The sequence below is a fragment of the Prenolepis imparis genome, unplaced genomic scaffold, assembly GCF_030444845.1.
Source record: "Prenolepis imparis isolate NDT839.2.m4 unplaced genomic scaffold, iyPreImpa1.0 SCAF_7, whole genome shotgun sequence".
Lineage (NCBI taxonomy): Eukaryota > Metazoa > Arthropoda > Insecta > Hymenoptera > Formicidae > Prenolepis > Prenolepis imparis.
Window position 1 is genome coordinate 12,904,377 of NW_028141165.1, and position 24,634 is coordinate 12,929,010.

Here is a 24,634-nt window from a genome sequence, read left to right on the forward strand (position 1 = left end):
AATGAGAAATCTTAAATGCGTCTGAGAAATTTTGCGGTAATCAAATGTTTTCATTATGAGAGATTCCAAAATTGTATTTGCAAAAATACCTACATTTCTGAAAGCTTTGTCGAAGGCAAGATTAAAAATTACCAAGAATATATATACATCACATGAACGTATGATTGTGAAAAACGAAAATTTCGTCAACTTTAATAATTAAACTATATTTATAACGGTATGACTGTAATTATGCTGTGTTTAGAACATGAATATTATTTTTTCGTGAATAGGTATTTATTATGAAGCTATCGTAACTTTGAATGCAGCGAATTGCATCATTCAGAGTTGCAACTAGATGTATTCGATTGCGAAATTGGCAAACGCATTACGATCTGCATGTTTCAAGTCGATTTAACCGCTGTATTAATCTTCCAAAACTTGTTTCGATATTTCTATTCGAAGGTAAAAAGATAATACAACAGTTGTCATCATGTTATTTCAGCAGTTCGAATTTTAACAATGTGATTTAAGATAATTAATATATATATGTTTTGCTATAAGTTTCACAACTTTTTCGATTATTTTTATCATCAATATAATAATAATAAAAGTAATAATAAAATCACTTTTCATATATGATAAAATTATAAAAATTCATATATTTTTAAGTCTTTTTTAATTTCTTTTAAATTATACCCATCAAAAAAAAAAGTCCATTTATTAAATATAATAGTATTATTCAATCTTTGTAAGTTGTCAAAACATTTTTTACAAAGTTCAATATTGGCTGTTAAAATTGATGAGAACTATATGCGAGGGAGAGACATTATATCAAAAATTCAAAACGGAGGCAGGGAGAAAAAAAAGTCTGAAATGACCTAGGTCAAGCTCTTTCTTGATAAGAACGATATCTCACCACAGCGAAAAAAATGCACAACGGTATGACGATAAATATAGAGATTGAATACTCTCAAGTGCGAGAGATTCGTAATAACTTCGCGAATCCTGTTTCTGTGCTCGTCGCGCATTTTTTTCGCGGGAGAGATTGCTGGCGGAGTTATTGACGTTTCCGTCTACATATACACCGGCTTCAGAAACGAAACCGGTTTACACATAATTTCAGAAGCACATTTTCGATTAAAGAGAAATAAAAAGAAAGTGACACACACACATACATATACGCTCAGGAAGCACTCGCGCAATTGTCAATAAATTTAATCCCGCCGTCGTTTCTGTCCTTTTCACCGGTGTCATCATCGTTTTTGCGATTCCTTCGTTCGAGGATATTTCACGGTCGACTTCGAGTCTTATTATAAGCATAAGTGTATGATATTTTTAGAATTTTGCAATTGTAAGCGCATTCTCTGTTACATTCGTTCCAACGAGTCACGTTCGAGCCAAAGCCCGAACCGCATATCGGCGGTCATTGGCCCGAAATGACATCGTTAAGTTGCCGCTCGCGTGGCAGTGAAAGGATTGACTCCAGGGCGGCGTTAGACCGGTGTTAGAGATCGGAGGAAATAGAGAGAGGAGGCTAGTGTACGATAGGTCAGGTTTTTCTTCCTTCGAAGGCGGCGGAGAGAGACCCGCCGTGCTGCAAGTCAGTGAAGAAAGACAAATGCGGAAAGACTAAGAAGACGCAGAAGGTGGAGGGATGCAAGAGACTTGCGTGCAACAAACGCATTGAAAGTCGCACGGAAAGGCTTTCTCCCGAGTTTCTTCAGTTTATTTATTATGCCCATTTTACTTAAATTTATAATAATTACATTTAACACAAATTTGCAAGACTCAGGAAAGCGTAAACTCGCAAGTTCGCATTTCATTATATATATCTGTGATGCAATTATGAGTCTCAAATAAGATAAAAAAACATACATTGCTAAAATCTCTCTCTCTCGCTCTCTTATCAAATAATATATGTATCTTTATTAAATAAACTGTGTTATTCCACTTAATAAGTAAAATAAATATTAATAAAAATCATTTAAATTTTAAATAATGTAAGGCGCAAAAAGGATTTAAATTACGAGAGGCACAGATCATTCACAGCGGTAAAGAGAAGGGGGAAGAAAGAAAATAATAAGAATCATTGATTATACATTGAGAGAAAATATAGGCCATGCTCCTGGGGCGTCGGACTGCGCTATGATTACGATAATAATGCGAGAGCGTATAACGGTAAGCATCCGTGAAAGGCGAGCCAGAGAGACAACAGCCGACTACTGCTGTCGAGAAAAAGGAGTGACCCATGAAAGAAAAGAAGAGGTAAGAAGAACAGGGAAGACACTAGACTTCTCTCGACCCACGTACGAAATGACTTCCGCGTAGGATCCTTGTCTTTGCGCTCTATCTCGTATTATCCCATCGATCGTTAAAATCACGACGCGGTCTCGAACGCTAGTTATATCATATAATATACTCTCCGTAATAACCAATAATAATAGAAAAATCACTTTTTCCATGTCTTCTAAAATCTTTCACAAATTAGAGAAAGCTTTTAATAATGATTTTATACCATATATTCTTTCTTCAAATAATGCCTTTATTTTTCCTTTTACTTTTTTTCGTGGTAACGCTTGCCAAAAATCTAGCGCGCGACCGGACTTCATCTCTTCGATCTTTCGATAATCCGTAGAGAAGGAAACCTCGCGTGGACATGTGAATGCAGGTGGTCGCGCCTCTTTATTGGATTCGTTCTAATAGAATTTGCACCGTCCGCTCTCGCGCATCTACAACGATGCCCGCTCTTGAATTTTAATGCCCGAAATGGACGAGGAGAGCAATTTTTTTTTTTTTTTCCGACTCCTTTTCTTTCGCACGGCAACTCCCTTGCCTTGGCCGAATTAAAATTCTGCCGCTTCGCTAGTGCAGATAATTAAATATTTGCTGTACGCGCGCACGTTATGGCGTCGCGTACAAAATTTCGCACCGCGATCACACTTGACGTACCAGTCGGAGGAATCGATGAAAAATTTAATTTTTACTTTCAAAGGTACAGATTTTTTCTTATAAAACCATTTTGTGTAAAATTGAAGAGAAAATATAAACGTTTAAAAAATATATATTAATTCTTATTTATATATTGATTTTCTATTATGATAGATTAAGATGCAGTTTATTACATTCTTTCTCTCTTTGAATGCATAATTCTATATTAATGAAGCGAATGTAGAAATGCTTTCATTTTCTTTGACTGATAAATAGTACTCTTTTATCTGAAATAATATTTTGCTGTTTAATTTTTACTGCATTTAATCCTTGGATATCTTCGGACTAAGAAAAAATAGTATTAGAGACTCTGAATCGAACACGCAGACTCTGACAACATCCCGGTTACCCCACGCCGTGCCTAGGGGCGTTATAGCGATTAAAAACGACGTGCGCGAAATCGAGGTCGTCGTTGAGTGATTCTTTTTTTTCATTTTTCTTTTTTTATTTTACGTCTCGTGTGCGAGACGTGCGCGAGAGGAGACGGTGAAATGTGATGTAACTCGCAAATCGTACCGTAATCTCTTTCGACAATACTGACTAATTTTGTAACAAATTAAGAAGCCACGTAAAAAATAGAGAAAGAAAAAAAAACACAACCACATAACAACACAATAATAACAGAAATATGTTATTGAATTGTTGTTATAATATTCCTCGAGAGCATTGTCGATAATCCGCGAAATGAAATCAACTGATTGCGAGCAGAAGATAAAAGAAAAATAAAAGAAATTAATAACAATCCAATTTGTTCGATTTTAAATTAAATTAATAAGCGCTTAATACATCAATAAATTCATTTTCAATTTTCGACATTAGTCTACTGGAAAATCTTCCATAACATTTTCGAAAAAATTTACCTTTGGGTGTTTAAGAAATTTTTTGAAAGACTCTATATAAAGAAAGATGAATGACTTTTCAGAGTTCATTGAACGCGAAAGCTTCGCTACACGGATTTATTTCTCTCATGCTATTCGTTTATCGCGGTGATTATAAATTGATGTTAAAAAAGAATTTATAAAAAAAAAAGAAATAGAACAAAACATAAATACATTTCACTCTGTTCTTATCTCCGTCTGTTTTTACTGCATCAACCAACGATAACGAGAATGTCACAACTCTTCAAAAGTAAAATGAAAGAAAAAGAGAGATAGAAAGAATATATATTATATACAGAACAGTCAAATCTCTGAAAATACGCGATGAATTGCATTCGCGAATTGATTAGTGTATTCTGTCGAGATGGAGGGAAAGAGAGAAAGTTGGGATTAAGGGAACGAGTGGGACGGACACGAGTCATGAGTCCCGATTGTGAAAACCGGTAGCTAAAACGATTCCTCGCCTTCTCGCGCTTGAGAATCCCCGAACGACGGGAGTGAAACTCGGTGTACGCGGCTCGCGAGCAAGTCGGTCAGATTAGACAGCAAAAGACAGTGATTCTCAAAGCGAGAATGAACAGTCATTCGACATTATTTGAAATTGCTACAGCTTTAATCAAATTTTTTTTTTATCTTCGAGCTTATTCTTATTGATCTTACAATTGTCATTATCGTGAACAAATGTAAATGTCAACTTTTGTAACTTATACATTTAAACTTTGCTTTCTGCTGAGTTTTCTTTATTTTTATAAAATGGAGAAAGATGCTCAAAAATATTTTATCTATACATTACTTGTTTCGACGAAACTGGCTTAAGAAATGTTACCGATTTTATACAATATGGGGAATATATAAATTCATCGAACCGAATTTCGCCGAACGCGCGCAGGATTAAATCGCCGAACCGAATCATACGATTTCTCAGGAAAGCCTGAGCTGCATTGCTCGCTGCAACGACAGTGCATCGGAATGACGATGGATCGCTGTTTGTCCCATGAGAAATGCATTGATCATCCGAGAGCTAAGTTTGGATTTATGCGAGTTAATACACTTTGGCGCGGCTTCAAGCGACTTTCAATGGCGAGGTGAATCGCGACAGAGTTTCCTGAAGTACGTTAATAAACGTCCTAGTCCTTAATCACATCAGCAAATGAAGGCCGCATTCTAACTCGCATTTATCTCGTTTGGAGATACTCCAATTTATAACTTTCAGAATTCTGTCACTTTGCGCAGCTGGCAATTCTCAACAAATTTATTTATTATATGTACATATATCTATACATATTTACATTCAATAATATACAAAATGGCGCAATTTCGAGAATACAGGTTGAAATATAAAACGAGATAAAAAATAATTTAAAATATCTGAAAAATTTGCTAGTGTCTTCATTTTTCAAAATGCATTCCTTTTCAGACAATACAATCGGTTAAACGAATTGGAGAGATAAATGCAAGTTTAATGCCAGTTTGAAGGCCACTCCGATCCGATTGATAGAAGGTGCCCGATAACGACGATGCAGATTATGTTGCGCGAAAGAAAGTGGCAGTCATTGGTGATTACTCGCTTCGTAGAATCGATAGTGGAAGCGGTGATTAATCGGAGCTTGGAAAAAAAGCAAGAAAGAACAGAGAGAGAAAGATAAAGCGGAACGAGAAGGTTCAGGGAAAAAAGAACGAATAATAAACCACCCCGAAGGGGAACGACGCAACCATGTCCGACTAAAGACCCGGCGAAACAAGTCCGATGATCACTGGAAAACGAAAAAAAAAAAAAAAAAAAAGAAAAAAAAAAAAAAAAGGACGAAACTCCAATACTATGTTCCTGCATCCCTTCAGAACAGCAAAAAGAATTACGATCGTCTCTACCGCTTTATCCAATCACGGAATTAGTTCTCTACAAAATCCCTACAAGAGATTGTATGACATGTTGTATATCAGTCAAATATTTTATTGTTTTTTATTTATTAACGCTATATTAATGAAAGAACAATAAACCCTTTGATACGCAACACAATTTACATTTAAATAGAAAACGATGTGTAATGAACAATGAAATATAAATGAGTAAAGTAATATTCGTTCGAAAAAAAAGAAAAACAGTAATTAAATAACGCTTAAACGCGTATAAGGCGCGTAATCGCCGCGAAAATCTGCAATGTTTCTACTTGCAAGTACGCACATACGGTTTATATAAATAAATGTATCATAACTTGATACATTGCGATGAATTTTAAACATTTTATTAATTATACAAAAGTTTATTCTAAAATTTCAAGACGTGCAATAAAATAATAAAGTAACTTGTACGAAAAAATTTAAGATTAATCATATTTCCTTTTAAGTCATATTAAATAAATGCAATGTCAATCTATTTATTTAAACGATTTTCCAATATGTATGTGTGTGTGTGCGTTATATCAATATATTAAATTAGTAAACATATTAATTAAAGCAATCGAAGGGATATATTTCAAAATGCTAATTTTTTTCTCATTTCTTTTTACAAAACTCATAAATCTCGCACGACTACATAGCTCGAGACTTTTCTGGGATATCGACCCTCCGTTTGGGAAACTCTGAGACGAAGGAAAGAGCCCGTGCGTTAAAAGCGAATTGCCCGGAAGATGCGAGAGAACTCGTACAGAGAGGAGAGGAGGCGCCGTTCGGGAAGAATACCGTTGTGTACGCGGCGATAAATTTCCGGAAAATTTATCGCCCGACCGAGTATAATTCAGCCGACCTATCGTGACGCTCTCGCGAGGTTCGCTCCGCTCGCGAGAGCGTTTCTATCCCCTACCGACCGTGAAAAATGGTTGGACGATTCCAGCGATCGCGAGAGATCGGGCAGAAGCTACGCGCGATCGTGCGCTCTTGCGGCGATGCTGAATGCGATATAGAGGTGGATGATGTCCTACCTTCGCGGAAGAGCGGAGCGCGCGTACATACATATACGTGGCGTACCTACGTAAGGCAAACCGGGTTGTTCCTCCCGTAACTTAAGGAGCTACGACCTCGTTTCTGTCACACGCGACTTCGTATTTCACGCCCTGCGGCGAAAGGGGGGGAAGGAACAACGAGCCGCGATGTCGGCGGGAAAGGAGAGTGGCAGGGAAAAGGAGGAGGCGGTGGATAAGATACGAGAGGTTCGCGATAGAGAGCGAACGAGGAATGGAATGAAGAAGTTTATGACGCTCAGCTGGTGCGATCGCGAGAGAAACAAAGGGAGGAAGAGAGAGAGAGAGAGAGAGAGAGAGAGAGAGAGAGAAATGGTTCACCGACATCGTCATTGTCGTCGTCGTCGTCGTCATGTATCCTCTCTTTGGGCTATTCTCGCGGGATAGGTCGGTACCGATGTCTGCGGCTACTAACTGTGACGATGACGTTCTCGCACTGTGGGGATACCGTTATCACGAGTAGCCTGAGAAACACGATACTTTTATGCGCTATAAACCGACAGAGAGAAAGAGAGAGATTCTGTGCCACGAATTCATAGAATCGTCGCCTGGTGATATGGAGAATTGCGACATCGAATGCATATCGCTAAATGACCGCGGAACATTGTTACGCTATCACCGATACGCTTTACAAACATTTTGTTCATATTAATTTTATTATTTATATGGCATCGTTCGCACACAAAATCGATCGAATAGGATACAAGAAATTTCATTTAAAAGACTAGACTCTAATCAGCTGTTTTAGATTCGAGTTTCGATTTTAAACATAGTCGAGGAAGTAAATTAATTCTACAAAAATCCTGTGAAATATATTTTCAACTTTTTCAGACAGAGAGAACACTCTGTTTTCGTTACGGCTCGTGCTTGGCAACAGGGGCGCGTATGCATGTGCGGTGCATAACCGACGATAACGAACTTGTGACGTGAGCATAATAAAGGCGCCTCCACGTAGTGGATCGAGACGCGACGCTATTTGTACGACATAAAACATGCCGCGTAAGCGGATTGCGTCCCGTAATGCGTTCGCTGGCGAGAATCGACGGAAAGCGAACTCGATTAAGCGGCACAAAACCGGACGACAATGCACACAATACGTCGCAGGTCGGTGTATATCGCGAAAAAAAAGGAGCAGACGTCCGATAATGTACGGCGCCGTTGAAAATAGCGAGTAATCGATCGAGCGATCTTTTCGCATCGCTCAAAGTCGCCCGACAATCGTTTTGCTCGCCATCGCGAGCTCAACAGGCCTGACCAATCCGCGGATAACGAGTAAATCCATATTTTACACGCTTTACTACCTAAAGCAGTTGCCTTTGAATGGCATAGTAACCTCCTGAGTTATTCATAATCGCTTTATGCAACATTCAAGATAGTGTTCTTCATACTGATTATTTTCTATCGACGTTATTTCGTCTTTTGAAACTATCACAAGTCTTTTAGAGTCATTGGCAACAAATTAAATTTCTTTTTAATTATTTTTATTTTATACTTTTATTACTTTCTTTTATTATAATAAAAATTAAGCAAAGCGAGTCTTCCGATATCGTGAAACATGAATATTTAAATCTCCTATTTAAATCTTCCCGAACATGTATAATAATTATTTTATCTTTAATTGCCCCTTTCTACCTCTTTTCGTAATCTTTAACCCTCGCAACATAATTCCTGTTCCTTGGAGAACCTCGGATCTAGGAGTACAAGCCGTACAAAGACGAGGTCGCGGCTTCTATGTCGACCTAACACGCGAAACATCGGGTCTCCGCTGGCCGGGGATCAATTCGCGATTGCATCTTCGCGAGTAACACGTATACGTCGCGCTACTTTCCCGGCGAAAATCCGTGACGAAGGTGCACGCGGCTGTGCAGCAACCCATCCTTCGGCGGAAAAAGCCGTCCCCCGCGTGCTCGGGACGAATTGCCTCGATAATTGCGGTCGACGTGCCCGATGTCCTTCTACTCGCGCGGGACCGACACGTCGATCCCCTGTGCCGTGTGCGAGATAGAAACGGGAGAATGCATGGCGCATGCACTTTCAGCCGTTGTTACCTCTCCCCACGAGCTGCATGCTACTCGGCGGCGATGCGGAGATACTCGAGTCAAGCCGAAGAGCATCAGAAGCATACAGGAGCTCGTATCGAGTGCATCACGACGGAGATACGCGAGACCCGGGCGCGATTAAGACGCGGGGCCCCTTCATAGTGATAACACATTTCCTACGATAAAACGGTGTCATCGAAAGAACCTCTCGCTGATCTCGCGCGAAGTCGCGAGAACGAACGATACGAATCTACAAGAGAAATTGTCGTAAGGAGAACACATGGTTTTGCCTCGTCAAACTTGTGAAACTTTCACGTTTATCGTGTTCGAAATTGTACTGATAAAATCTTTCTCTTATCGATTGTGCGTTATTGGAAGATAACGCGAGTATTGAAGTGCCGAAGGAAGCTCGCCGAAAGAGTTAATTATGTAATATATCCGGGATGTCTCTTTATCCGCGTTTAATATAATTCAAATCACATTTGAAGTTGCATAATTGGAGATCTATTTTCGGTGCAAACTATAAATCAAAGATATCTAAACATATCCCTCGGCATTGCACGGTAGCCGAGCAGACTCCAAGTGTCGATAGCGAAACGCGAAATAGTAATAGTCCGCGGAGTGAGCTCGCAGCAATTTGTCGATGACAACTCTGTTCTTCGTCATTACTTTCGATTAGATTCGGAAATGACACAGAATGAGCACAAATTCACGCCCACGTTTCACGTACGAAATTCTTCAAACAATTTAAAGTTTATAATATCTTGTCTATTCACTGACCGCTCTGTGTGTGTGTGTGTACATATACGTGTGTTTATGTGTAATTGGAATTATTAGATTAATTATAATTACATTTAAATTGCATCTGCTCGAAAACGTTTTCATTATTCAATTACTTCTGAATATTAATCCTAACAAATATAAGAATTCTGTGGCTTAATGAAATAATTTACAAACAATATTTATTATACGAATAAGATTTTTAATTACTGTCAAAAGATCGCAAAAAAAACCCAGAATTGTTTCTATCTTGAAACCCGTCGCACTCGTGTCTCCTCTCTTAAACGATCGACATGCACAATCGCCTCGTCTTTCATGATCGATTGCCCGTTCGAGAAAGCGACGAAAAAATGGGGGAACGAATCGAATGCGTTTTCTGCCGATATCTCGGTGCTAAAAAAAGCCATCGGGAGATTTAGACAGAGGAGAGAGAAAGACACAAGACGCGGAGAAAAGGTCCCTCGATGCGTATCGTCGGCTTCGCCGGCCTTAAAAACGCTATTTCGGCCGCGGTCTTAAAAATCTCCACCAGTCGCGTGACTGGTTCGTAAAATTTCACCCTGCCGTCCTCGGCCGTTTGTTCGTCCCCAACGCACACGTCTGCGACGTACCGAATTAAATCGACGGCGGTCTGTAATCGTGATAGTATAGTCGACCGAGGCTCGAGAAACTTTACGATCGACCGAAAAAAGAAACGGCTCGGCCAATAAAAGGGCAACATTGAAAGCCGACCAAAGAGCGGATAAAGGTTTAACGGGGAGTCTCGCGTGATATACTGCGCGGACTGAAATATACTGAATTATGGCATAAGCAATCGAACCAGTTCGAGAAAAATGCCGGGAATTCGAGACTCGAAAAGCATATTAAAATAAACTGGAGTAAGACCGGAAAGAATAAAAACTTCGATAGTACGAATAAAAAAAATTTTACGAGCGACTTTAATACTCGCTATTGAATGCGATAAACGCTCGATACGCGTCGCGGGGGTTGAATCAAGAAGGTTGTCGATTCGAAAGCAATTTCCGCCGAGAGGCTGCAGGTCGACCGGAAAAATTCACGCGTGATATGAAAGACGCGATGTCCTTTTCTTCGCGGAAAGTATAAGCATAACTGTAATGTGTAATGTCAATTGGTAATAGGCGATCGGAAGTCGCGATTAGACAAGCAAGTATAGAACGTACTTGGCTTTTGAACCTTACGTCGAGGCCTCAATAATTTTCCCACAAGTATAATTTCGCAACGCGAAATGTCACATAAATTGCTACAACTATTCAAAATCACAACTTGTGCAACACTTAATTGAAATAAGGAAAATTATAGATTTTTATCCAAGGCACAGCTCATTTAAATGTTAGATATTATGCCTAACCGCCTACGGTGAAACTCCAAAGCGTTCCCCTACGCATTATGAAAATCTCTTCTGCGAATGCATATCGCGAGAGGGATTACGCGTCAGAGAGGGATCGCTATCGGTCGCCGTCACGCGAATGCAGTTTATAGCGGGTCCATTACGCGCTTCTTCACCACTGGCACGCTGACCGTGCTATAGAAATAGATCGTCGGCCCCTGTACGTCCCCCTCGGGCATGCCAAATCGCGAGGGAGACGAGCATGCGATGGCATCGGCCGGCTGTCGCGGATCTCTCGGATCTTTCTCCGTATATCGGCTTCTTCCTTCGCCCGCCGGAGACTCGTCTTTTTTGCCCCGATGAAAACTTCGTTAAAATGTCTTCTCTTTGAAAGGAGGATGAGAGAGAGAGGGAGAGAGGAAGGAGCGGGTGGAACGTACAGGAACGAGAACGTTCGATCGAGGGTTATATAAAGCTTTCCTCTCTCTTTCTTTTTCTTGGCCAGCCAGCAGCCACCCTCGCGATATATACTCTCTCTCCACGACCTAGGAGCTTTCATTTATTTATCGGCCAGACGCATTTCCGTCGATGGGTGATTAATGGCGCGCGCGGACCCGTTTAATAAAGTTTCTCTGAGCTGTAAGTCGCTTTACTGAAAAGCTTCGATCGCGCTATTTATATAGATCGCTGCTCGCGTTTAAACGCGCGAACGCATATCGCGCGGATATCGATGCGAGGATTATATAATGCCGCTGATTAATATCTAGAATCTTAACTGGAATTTTAACCGACTAAAACACGTGTCGGATGATATCTCGGACTTGAATCTAAATTTCGAGGACGAGAATCTACGAGGAATTTCGAGCGTTCGATATTTGACATTGTCGACATTCCGCGAGAGCACGTTGCGCAATTTAATGACGTTCGCGCGATAATTGCGCGATTCAAAATTTTAATTGAGGTTTAATCTTGTTTTTCTTTTTCGTCGAAGAAACTCCAAGAAAGATCACGCGAAACGTATGTATGTATTATTCGCGCGATCACATCGAGAAACCGTCATGTCATTCCGAGCGCAAAACCGATTCGCCGAGATAATTCGCGCGATCGAGAGAAGAAGCATTTCCTTCCCGATGACACCCTTCAACCGCGATCGTACGTGCGCATCTGGAAAATCGCCAGAAGCCGCGATACGAGAGTATGTTGCACGTAATCGGAAAACCCGGCGTCGACTTTTTCGGGGAAGAAAAGTACTAAGGAATACAGAGGGGGGGAAAAAAAAAGAAGACGAAGAAGAAGGGAAGAGAAATGCAGAAACGAAACGCTGTACCGATATGTATCCTCCCCGTCGCCGGAAGCTAAAATCGAATTCAAGGCCTCGAAAGAGACCGATCGATCATCATCCGCCTCTGCGCCCGCGCTCTCTCGCATTTCAATTCGTCCTTTTCGTCCCGGCATGATGCGCGTTCGCCCATAGGCAGCCTCTGGCCTTTGCCTCTCTTCCTTCTTTGTCGTCTCATCTCCTCTCGTCTCGTGCGCCTTTTTTTTTCCTCCCTCGGAACGAAACCGTGTAACGATCGCGAGCGCAAATCACATTGGCGTTTGCTCGCGTGCTAAGAAAATGCCCGCCGGTGTAACAGAAGGAGCAAGAAGCGAATAACATTAGCGAGATAGAAGGAAAAGGGAGAGAAAAAGAGAGACGCAAAGAAGAAGAGAGCTCTCTCGTGATTACCAATCCTCCGAGAAATCGTAGAAATTCGATGAAAAAGTTTTGCAATTAAGGCGTACCGTCGAAAAGGAGAAAGATGAGACGGGAAGGCGAGAAAAGGGAAGAGGGCAACGCCGTGTGCATCGGATCCAAATACAGGACCCGAATACAACCCAGGTATATATATATATATATATATATATATATATATATATATAATACCGCGCTAAGGCGGTAAACCGGTTTTTAACCTACCTGACATTTTCTTTTGTCTAGTTGACTTACGAACCATTTCAATACGGCCAATTAAATTCGGTGGCTGCCGTACAAGCGGCTTATACTTATATTTCCTCTCGTGTATCATCCAACTATAAAGGAGTACAATAAAGCCGTACAAATAACGAGAAACTATTAGCTCCGATCAGAAGGTATTAAAATTTTTCGATAAGCTATATTTTAGTTATTTAATTTATAATTAAAAAACAAAATTTTAGATTAAGAAGAAACGAAATTGCCAGTTATCTCTATTTTTATCCCTCTTGCGTTTAATTCCCGAAAAGCCGCTTAGGTTCTGTTTTCTGTATTCAAAAGCCATCGTTGCCTTGACAGTTTTCGTTAATGAAAAATCCACCCCAAACACTGTCGAGGGAATAATTAAAACTTAATACAAAAGGGAATGTCCGTCCCACGCAATAATGTTACACGCAATTTCCAATGAAACGACAATATGCAGAATACGTGATACCGAGAGATCCTGAAATTGCGACGTCGCTTCTCAAGGCGCGCGAGAAAGAGACAGGGAAAGAGAGCGAGATGGAATTTATCTCGTCGATTTTTGCCACGCAAGTCAGCCGACTTTGAGAGGCATAGCAGGGATACACAATGCACAATGCGAACATCGTGTATGTCTTTTTGGCGAAGCGGGACGGAGAGGGAAAGCAAAAGCATCAGCGGAAGCAGGGAAGCTGCAATCGCGACGGGAGCGACCAAAAGAATAATCGATGCTTCCGTGCTTATGGCATCGCCCGTCGTATATTACCAACGATTCTCGCGTTGTGATGCAAATGCCGGGCTGGAGTCGACGCCGCGCGAGAAAGCTTTAAGAATCTATGAGCCGTGAATAGAGCATGCTCGATACGATAGAGGCTTCCCCCGGCGATGACAGGGAGATAGAGGGTGGAGAAAGAGAGTCAGACATGCACTTTCCGGAATTTTTATCATTACTCTTCATGCTCTACATTTTACACTTTCCCATCTGTTCTTTAGTGTAAAATAGGCAATCGAAAATGTCATAATTTCGGCAATTCTTTTCATTTTCGATGCTCGAAGGTATCGCAAAAAATGTACTGCTGACACTAATTGAATTAATTTGCTCATCGAGACCTGAGCTTTACTAAAAACTATATTAGCATTCATGGTTCGTATTTTCATTTATTTCATACGCGTATACGGATATGCCTGATCTCTGCAATTATATCCGTAATCTGTATACTTGAATATCGAAGAGATAACTTTTATACAACGCACATCTCTGATACGCTGCCGTCTTTAGGCGATCGCCAGCAATTTTCGTCGGATGGTGATTATATGACGTAACGACCTTACGCGAACGGCCATGGCCGACTTTCGACTTCGGACTTCTTTTTTCATCAGCGTGGATGACTGCACGCACGCATAAAATCACCACGCGATATTCGATTTTATGTGTGTAGGGGGAAGGGGGAGGGAATGATACTAAATGAGATTCCGCGAAGAACACTGGACCGTTTGCGACGAGACTTCCGTGTCAAGTCAAGACAAATGTCTCTCGTTTTGACAGTTCGATTTATTACTATTTTTTATTTTTTATTTTTTATTTTTTATTTCTTTTTACGTGATTATAAAATATATAATTATATGTAATTTTAAAAATTTTAAGTAATTTTAAATACAATATATAAAAACTTATAGAAAATATAAGAATTAATAATCAACTTTAATTATTAAAACTCTCTACTATTGATTCCTTTGAATTCAGCAAGATACATCTGTACTTTAACAAATCATACTGATATTAATATTTCATTTTTCCATCCAAGGAGAGATGCTTTTACCTCATAATTAACAAATTAAGTGATGCGCGAATCGATAATGAGAAATCTTAAATGCGTCTGTGAAATTTTGCGACACGGTAATCGAATAATCAAATGTTTTCATTGTGAGGGACTCCAAAATTGTGTTTGCGAAAATACCTACATTTCTGAAAGCTTTGTCAAAGGCAAGATTAAAAATTACCAAGAATATAATATATATACATCACATGAACGTATGGTTGTGAAAAACGAAAATTTCGTCGAATTGCAACTTGCGCGCACGTTATGCATATTCGACGGGTCGTTATCTGAAAAACCTTTTACGCGATAAGAGTGGACCCTCGATAACGCGTTACAAAAAGGCAAGCGTAACGTTCTGATAATGCTTCGCCGTTTCTCTTTCTTCTCATATAGCGCGGCATGATAAATCATCGTGATCGCGCGATCGAAGATCGAAAACTCGCAGCGAAAAGCTTTAATATTATATCAAGGTATCGGCATGGCAGCTGATGTAAGCTCTAGACAGTCCATTTTTCTCATCGGCAAAAAATTCAATAAGAATTTTTGATAAGCAGACATTACAGAATATTATAATACGTGTTATATATAAATGTCACTATTAATCGAAATATATAATTATTATAATAGTGTTTTAAGATTATAGCAAATATATAAACAAGATATACATGCCGCAACTTTCATTCTGTTTGCAAATAAGAGATGAAAGCACATTCAAAGCTCGCAGCTGCTCGGACACAGATTATTAACTAAAAGTTCGAGCAGTATCTTGGAAAAAGCAAGGCAGCGCTAATTGACAACTCGATTAGCGATAGAAAATTTAACAACAAACCGATTGACCGGCAAAGATTTATCATCTGTGAAAGCGTTAACCTCGTGGAGGTTCGTGCTCATTTCTCGATCAATCGTAACACATCATTAGGCGCGATAGCTCCTTAAGCGGGCATTAGCTGGTGGAAAAGGTCGCCTTGATAACTCTCGATGACTTCGAGAAGAAACTTATGATACTCGTGGCGCGCGGAATGGAATTTCGCCCACTCCACCGAGCGTCCCGATGACGACGGCTACGACGACGCATCGAAGAGACTAACGCAATAAACGATGCATTAAATAGAAGCGATCCAGCAATGACTGCTAATAAGTTGCGAGCAACGATCTCAGGAACGGCACGACGGTTCGCGAAGTCGATGGCGTCACATTCACATAAACTTTTGTTTAAGAAGAAGCATATATTTTACGTCTAAAAATAAGATGTTCAAAAATTTAATCTAAAATTTAAACAATTACGAAAAATGTCTTATATCAATTTCGAAGTTTATATTTCAATTATCGATTAAATACCCCCCACAATCATTTCGATCAGAATTTTCTACTGATAAAACTGCGATATTAAAAACTTTTAATTGAAACAATTCTCGATCTATCAAATTATAATTGAAATTTTCGAAATTTACCTAACATCTACAATGGAATGGTGCATTTAAAGTAAAATCGAAAGCAAATTAGAAGTAAATAAAATCTGAACGTATCGAGCTCTGTAATACGTTTTCGATCGAAGTGTCATTGATCAAAAAGAAAATTTACCGAAAGGAGAATTCACAATTTATTATCAAACGTCGAAATTTCTTCGGTATCGCGCGTTCCAATTAAAACCGTCGAATCGACGTATCAAACTTTGAAAATCCAGTTGGCCAAACGCCTATCAATTAACCTCCGACAGTCAACGTGCCAATAAAGGCGACTCGTGCAACGATGTACAGGTCTCTCTCCCTATCGAAACGCGACGCGACCGCGCAATTTCCAGGTTTTCATGCGCATTCGCTTCGCAATGAAAATACATGCGTAAAATTACGCAAGGACAATTTAGTATTATTACATATATACATATATACGCGAAAGTGCCAGACTTCCGCAGTAATATTTGCCCAGACCTTGCGTCAATGAAAACAAAAAAACCGAATAGCAAACATTTCCCTTTAATTATTAAATTATTAAATTTACACGTTTTGCACATCATTCGACTTTATTGCAATGCAATTTTGAACCCACTCGTGCAACGTGCAATATTTCGAAGCGTCGAGACAAATGCATAACGATGTAGCTGTGAAAATTTTAAACTGCATCGCGCGTGTGGTTTCATATATTTTTTACAAATGGAAATTATTGCGAGATTTTTACAAACATGCTTTTAACATGCGACATTAGAGTATAAATTAAAAAAAATATATATATATAGCTGTATACGGAAAAAGTTTCGAAGGTAACGAGAATGGTGAAAAAGGTTCGCGTTGTAGCGAAAATAGTGGGAGCAGAGACACGGTGATCGGCAAATAAATTCGATTTAATTTGAATTCAATTCCATCGAGAGAGCCGGTTCGAACGGCTCGCTCGCGTCGAATTATCGCAGTGTTCTTCATTTCTCTCTTTTTATGCGCTCATACAGACATGGAGAATTGACGAGCCTTTCCTTTCGCACGTTTTTTTCCCACATGTTTCATTAAACGTTCCTTCTAAAGTAAAATCGCGTAGAAATAATAAGTAAATTATTTTATTTTTGCACACATCTCTCGTTTCTCATTTCATTACTCTTCAATCTCATGTTTTATTCTTATCGTGACAAATGAGAAAAGAACCTATAACAATTACGTAACATCGCCGATCGGATTTATCGATCGTGAATCTGAAAGAAGCAAGTTTACATAAGCGAACACAAAATGACTAAACTCTCCTCGCATTATAGATACTTGACACGTACACACGTCAGTGCTTATGATACGTGCGGGCGGTATCATAAAATTACAAGGATCCTATTCTCTCTTCGACTATATAAAAGGATTTTCAGAGAAAACGGGCAAACGAATGCAGCAGACTCGAACGATAACCAGCGGATAGAACGTAACTTGCACCGTGGGCGAAATTCTCTCTCTCTCGTGTCGCCCACTTTATGCATCACGAAGTACATATAGTACGTAATAAGGCGCGCGCGATCGCGCTCGCGTGATCGCGAAACGTGACGAGGAAGATGCGGACGCACGTGCGTTCAGCTCGTTACACAAGCCCGGCCGTTTGGTCGGCTATCGAGCGTCTCTCATCGACTGCCCTTCTCGACTTCCGAGGAGGTGCTTCCCGGAGAGAAACTGGTCGCGGTAAATATGTGCCTCGCGACCGCGCCTCCTCGCGTGCGCATAATAGAATGGTCCCTTAAATCCTTTAATCTGAGGGTGCGAGCGAAGCTACGTTACTCTGCTACCTGTATTCGCACAATGAGTGAGAGATATAACTAACGCTCGCGAAAATCTCTCGGTCGCGTTAATTTTCTCCGTCGTTGGGCGATCTAAATTTTCAGACCTACCTAGAAATGGCGCAAAAAAATAATAGAATTTGTCAGCTTATTTCATCCAAATTTATCCCCGCTCCATCTGTCGCTCCGCGAAATGTGTACAGAGTAAGATAGAGAACTCGTGATAAGCCGATACTTATAAGAGTCGCACGTCGCGACTTTAAGAGGGTTACGCAAATCGCATTAGAATGCATCGGAGTGCTATATTTGAGATGCGAGAAGAAGTCCTTACTTTCGAATCACTGGCCTATTATATATCGTAATTCTATGACTCTATACGATAGAGCAACAGTCGACTATCATATCGTCGTCGTCGTCGATCGACAACGGGGGATCGTGTGTGCAGCGGACTCTACGGAAGCTAATTCTCTTTAAATGGGTTAAATAAGCCGTCGCGTTCGAGACTATTAAAATTTAGGATGAGAAACACGTCGCGCTGCGATGATCCATCACGCGATGCTGCGCGGCATAAAATTTCGTACGCCACACTAGATTTCCCTCTCAAGAAAATATTGGACACGTAAGAGAGCTCTACCGCGACAAACTTCCGTATTCTCGTCGCTCGTCTAAGGCTAAATTGCAGTCATCTGATTTTCATTTTACGTTGACATTGAACACAAATATTCAAGTATTCGGACTTGGATTCGAACGGTGACATTCGACGGAAAAAGAAGGATTAAAAAATACAAGTATATATAGATAAAAAAAGTCCCGCAGGTTAATTCACTTGACAAGTAATCGATAATTACAGGCTATACATATACACGGACCGATTAGATGAACGATTGCCTACGTAGTTAACGATAGATTATACAACGCATATATGTACGTATTACGCAAAAAAAGAGTATCGAGTCGTATGATTGCTTAATAAGCCGAACGAATAAGAGCCAACTTTGCAAAGCCAATTTCGATTGCAATTTCGATGCAAATTGCAGACTGGAAATGTTAAATGCCATGCAAGTGCCGGCGGCAATTTTCACGCTTTCAAATTTTTCACGCTTTTCTTCGTAATATGCGAACGCATTTTATTCGTTATTTATTGCCAACGCGCCATTATAAATTTTCCTCTCTTTTTCATCCTACACTTATAAATACAAAAGATTTTTTTTCACGGTAAAATCTTTTCACGTCTCTTTCAAATCTATTTTCTTTTTTCTATTCAATATTTCGGCTGTTCAATCATTTTGTTACATTTCACGATTTATTCCTATAAACTTTTTGCTCCAATTTTTTCGTCAGTTTAGATGCTGCGTTATAAAATGTTTGCGCAACACACGTCGGTCGCTAATGGGCTAATTTAACGATTTTACAATTGCACAATTGCTCGTCATCGCGCTGGGAAAAAGATTCAGACTCGGATAACCGGTGGCAAAGGCCATTCCGCCGGTTAGGTGCAACATCATTTTCGCGAAGTGCACTCGCCGGCCATCGATCGTTCTCTCTCTCTCTCTCTCTCTTTCGCTCTCCGTATCGGGCAGAGCTCGTGTCAGGGACGAGAGAGAGAGACCGGCGCACGATTTTCGTCGAATATCAAAGAAGCGAACGGATATGCTGGCGACTTACCGAACGAAGCCGAAGTCGCAGTCGTCTTCGTCGATCTTCTTCAACCAGCGACGTCCGTCATCCGGTTTTCCGCTTCCGAAATTTCCTCGCCGATAAATTCCCCTCCTCTTCGTCGATCCCTCGCGACGTCACGTCGATTCGGACGAGCGAATATCTCGGCACGCATATACTACTAACGCGACGTTATCCCGAAAAACGCGAGCGCCTCTCCTTGCGACTCCTCGCGACGGCGTTATATCACAGTCGTCATTACTCACACCCGATTGTGCTTCGCCTCTCGTCTTCTCGTTGCTTCCGCGATTTGCAATCCCGTCCGGCACGTTTGTCGGCACCGGCGATGGCGATGGGCGTCGAGCTCCACCTCGATGGATACCTGGGCCCTCGACCTAACCTGATATGTCGAGACGGCACCGGCGAAATTCTTCGGCGAGATCGCGATGAGATGTTGGTCGCGACAAGAGAGGAGAGAGGGTGTCCCGTCGATCTTTCCGCGATGTTTCTTCCGCCGATCGTTAATTTCCCGATTCTACTCTTGTCAATCCTCTCTCTCTCTCTCCCTCTGTCTTCCTCTCATTCGCCACTCTTTCCACTTTTTCGGTCTGTTGTTTCTTTCCCGGTCCGTCTCGCCGCCTCCTCTCCGCGCCACCTTCCTCCTGTTCCTCTCCCTCGGCGGTGCTAGATCGTTCCTCGGAACGGCACCGTTCCTTTCCTCCGGTGTCACAGCGCCAACTGACAGCGGCTGGTCGCTCGCCGGTACCCTCGTGCACAGCGGCGGACAAAGATCCGACAAAGGCCGAATTGATACGGAAATACTCGAGCCAGCCAGTCAGCTGGCTCCCCGGTGGCAGCCGACTGCATCGGCCGTGTGCGCCGGTGCTGCTATTCTCCATTCCTTCGGTTCGATGACGGTCGTCCACGAACTTTCCCGAATCAGCTGGCTGTTCGCCGTGTGCGTCCTCACCTCCTATCCTTCCTTTCCTCTCATGCCGCGTCCTCGGCATCCTCGCTTCTACATCGTCCTATCAGTTTCCTCCTTCTCTCTCTCTCTCTCCTCGTTTACCGTGCACCGACGTCCTCTTCCTCTTCTCTACGTGCAACCGCGGCTCTTCTGTCCTCTTATTCTCCAGAGCCAAGCGGAAGCTCTACGAAAGTCCTCTGCTCGTAGCGGCCGCTTTCTTGCGCATGCAATATTCTCGCGTCGAATCGAGCCGGAGTCGAGAACCTTTAAAACGGCAGCTCGATGACACGGATGAAACCTTCCTGCCAGGCTCATGCGTTTTCCTAATCGCGCCGCATATCGGCCACGGTCAGCGGCGACTCGATGCCAACAAAGGAATAAAAAAAACCGGGGAGAGCGCGAAAATTATGCACCAGGCGAAACAGGAAACGACGATGGTCGACGACTTTTCCCGTCGCAGCGCAATCGCGAGCGTATTTCCGAGAGTCGATATATCGTTCCTCTTTCGCGATTTCGTCATACCGCTGATGGACGGAATTTATGCAACGCGCAGCACGTAGGACGGATTTATTAGTCACAATTTATTTTTATCGCAATGTGCATGACGGCGAACGCATATGCGACACAGCTCGATCGCGATGTCTGATGACGGATAAAAAAAAAGGAGCAGAACGTTAATTTCTCGTTATCATTATCAAGAACTGTAGAGTGGAAAATTGCACGAAGCGGCGTTGAAATAGTATATATTTTTCAGAATTCTTATAGAACTTGTGCAAACGACATTATAATTACTGTCTCTGTTTTACGATTATCTGCATCGTGTGCAGGCAGAAAATATAAGAGTCATTAATTTGTTATCATGTTGTCATACAATATATTCTCAATGAATTTTTTTTCACTCGCTACTAGTGTAACTCTAAGAAATTTTTTAATGAAGGAGGGAGAACGAGGAAAATAAAAGAAATAATAGAAGGAACGGAACAAGAGTCTTTGTTAAATCGATTAGCCTCGCGCGATTTCTTCTTCCCTGTCCGCGTAAAACTGCATGAGAATTGGTCGAAATTATACCGCGACCAGTTGCAATTTGTCTGCTACATCGCGGACAGCGATCGATAAGAGTCGTCGGTTCTACCAATAGAGAATCTCGAAGGCCAGGGCCTCCTCTCGCGAGATGGACGATCACGTATAAACTTCGATCTCCCGTCATCGATATTGCGGGAGCTCATCTTAGCGCGGGCGAGATGTTATCGCAATAACTGCGCGCTGCCTCCTCCTTATCCGATTCGGTGCATATCGCACGATGCACACTGACCGATAAGCGAGAGTGATCGATCGATCGCGATTGACGCATCGTACGATTTATACGATTTGTACGCGAGTACTTTTGAATTTCTTTACTCTGTCGGCGACGCGAAAAAATATACATCTAGCAGCATTTGCGTCAATTCGATTTTTTTCCCCTATTGACGTATTAATTTTTTATCAGTGTCTTACAGCGATTTACTTGATACACACATATATCTTCCATAAACGGTAAGATCGATATAAAATAGTCGCGTAGTCATGATGATTTGCGCAGATTCATGGCGCGCCTTCGCGCGAGGAAAGAAAAGACAGACACTAATTATTTACAGGAAAAAAAATAATTATAATTCTTCGCTACGCGCGTTCTTACAATTTTATTCATTACAGCAATGTAACTTTAAGCTCGCTTATACGACCGTATTATATAAGAATGAGTAATAGGTAGGGAGGATAGCGCAAGGGAAAAGGGGGAGAGAGAGAGAGAGAGAGAGAGACTCGCAAATAAAAAGTCAGGCCTCATAAATGCGCCATCGCACCGGGAGACGATGATTCTATGTGAATTAGAAGGCTTCCCGCCGCGTGTGTTGCGAGGAAAGAAGACAAAGCATAAAAGAGAAGAGAACAAAGTTTTGCGATAAAGATCGCGGCGACTCGTGTCTGCGAACCGGGGAAACTTTCGGAATCGAGGGACGACAATGTTCTTCCGGTGTCGTGCGGCGCTGTCTAGTCGTAAATTGAAACTGCGCGAACAAACACAACGCGGAGGCTGCGCTGGAAATTAATATCGAGTCGAGTTTCGTCGAGATTGCGCGGCGCGCGAGAGAGCACCGATTCAATTAATCGCGACGCGAAAATATAGACGCGTCGACGACGATTGGTTCACAAATAATCGAAGTGCCGACAGCGATATAGACGTAAATCGCGAACCCGGGGGGGGAAATTTTACAAGATAACTTAGGAAAGAGTTGTAACTCAAGTAAATGACTTTAATCAAACTATGTTTTGCGCAATGTTTCACGTTTTATTTCGTTTAATGGTTTTGGCAAAAGTATACGTCGAAAAATTACTCTCTGGCAGGATTATTATATCGAGTCGGTTTTATCGCAAGGATAATATATATTCATATTTCGAAATTAAAAATATATTTTCTTTCAATTTGTAGATATGTGAAAATAATTCGCGATAAACAATCTAAATATTCCTACTATTAACATCATTATGATTTATATTTAGATCAATTATGTCCAAAAAATATTTATTAAATTTTTAATATGATTTGCAAAGAATCAAACTTGACCCAGAGTTGACCCAGTTTATCCCTTATGCTATTGTAATCAAGTTGTATTAAGTAAAACCTCAAAAAGAGATTGAAACTTTTCCTTTCAAACACCCTGCGTATATTATATTCAGAATATCTCCTCTCGAAACAAATATTCAAGCTCGATAATGTAAATCGAAAAATCGCGAGAAATAATCAGAGAAGCTGAATCTCGATTAATTTTGACAATTTGACGCTTATGGGAACGCGCAAGTCGTTGGCGGTGCGAATCGGGATGAATCCAGGAGAGAGAATAAGGGTCGGATGTGATTATTGCGAATACGGGGAATCTACTCCCCCCAGCAACGGTACAGTAAGTCGTCTCTCTCTTCTCTGGTGCGCGCATGTAGATCTGTGTACGCGAACACAGGGGGGTTGCTTTCTATAAATCCCTCCATTGTTCGCGGGGAGAGCGGTCAGCTACGCCCCTCTGGAAGCGAAAGGATTGTAATTTTACGACGTAGCGGAGGATCGACCACCGGTCCCACCGGTCCGAACCCCTAACTAAGGGGAAGGCGACAGAGGTTGGGCAACGTTGCCTGCGCATTGTGTCAGGGAATTTGAACTCTACACCACCTTCCTAACTGGGTCGACATTTTTCCTCCACTTCTCTCTCCCTCTTTTTTTCCCTCCTCTTCTACATCTCGTCCTAACGCTTCTTTTCTCTCTCTAATGTCGATTGTGTTCGAGGGCTAGGGGCTCTCGCGCGAGATCACCGCGGGAAAGCGCGCCAAGGTCGAACGAGTTTCGAAACAGCGACCCAGTCCTGGTTAGAGCGCAGGAGGACACGTGGCGAGAGAAGAAAATTCGGAAAAGGATTTTTTTTCCTTTCTGACGTGCGACTACCTATCTCGAGGAAACGCGCATCAGTCTGGGAATTTTCGAAATTGACAAAAGTATCCGTAAAATACGATCTAATGTCATTAATTGAACGGTATTTCGAGCAAACGAATATTTGGGGAAAAAAACGGAGATGGAGCTTATAAACTTCTCTGATTCGTTGAATATAGATCGATCAATCTGCGTTAATTTATATTTCCGCTGCAAATTCGTGCATCGTTTATTAGCTTCGTTTTAAATAACCGTCGCGTTGAAAAATAGCAGGCAAAAAACGGAAAAAAAAAGAAAGGGACATTTATTTCCGACACATCGCTTCTTTTAAACGTCTCCGCTGCGAATAACGTGCGTGAAAACCAACATGACGTTACACGGGGACATACGTGTCGTGATTACGCAATGTAACGTAACGCAGAACAAGTGCAATCGCCTCGTCACTCGAAGCAGACAAACTTCCACGAAGCGCGTTTCCGCGAAACCGCGTTTTTAACTGCAACATGCACAGAAAAATTGCATCGGCACGATGCGTCGATTACGTCGTGT

At 41.4% G+C, this 24,634-nt stretch overlaps 2 protein-coding genes across 8 annotated transcripts in view; one reads left to right on the forward strand and one right to left on the reverse strand.

Moving 5' to 3' along the window:
• The window catches only part of LOC145939077 (uncharacterized), a 68,500-nt gene extending 62,350 nt beyond the window's left edge, over positions 1–6,150 (forward strand). The window contains exon 7 of the mRNA XM_083043156.1: positions 5,266–6,150. Within this exon, the coding sequence (XP_082899282.1) occupies positions 5,266–5,282 (17 nt within the window). The 3' untranslated portion in view covers positions 5,283–6,150. The remainder of the gene's footprint in view (positions 1–5,265) is intronic.
• The window catches only part of LOC145939075 (growth factor receptor-bound protein 14), a 245,366-nt gene that overhangs the window by 42,855 nt on the left and 177,877 nt on the right, over positions 1–24,634 (reverse strand). The window lies entirely within an intron of this gene.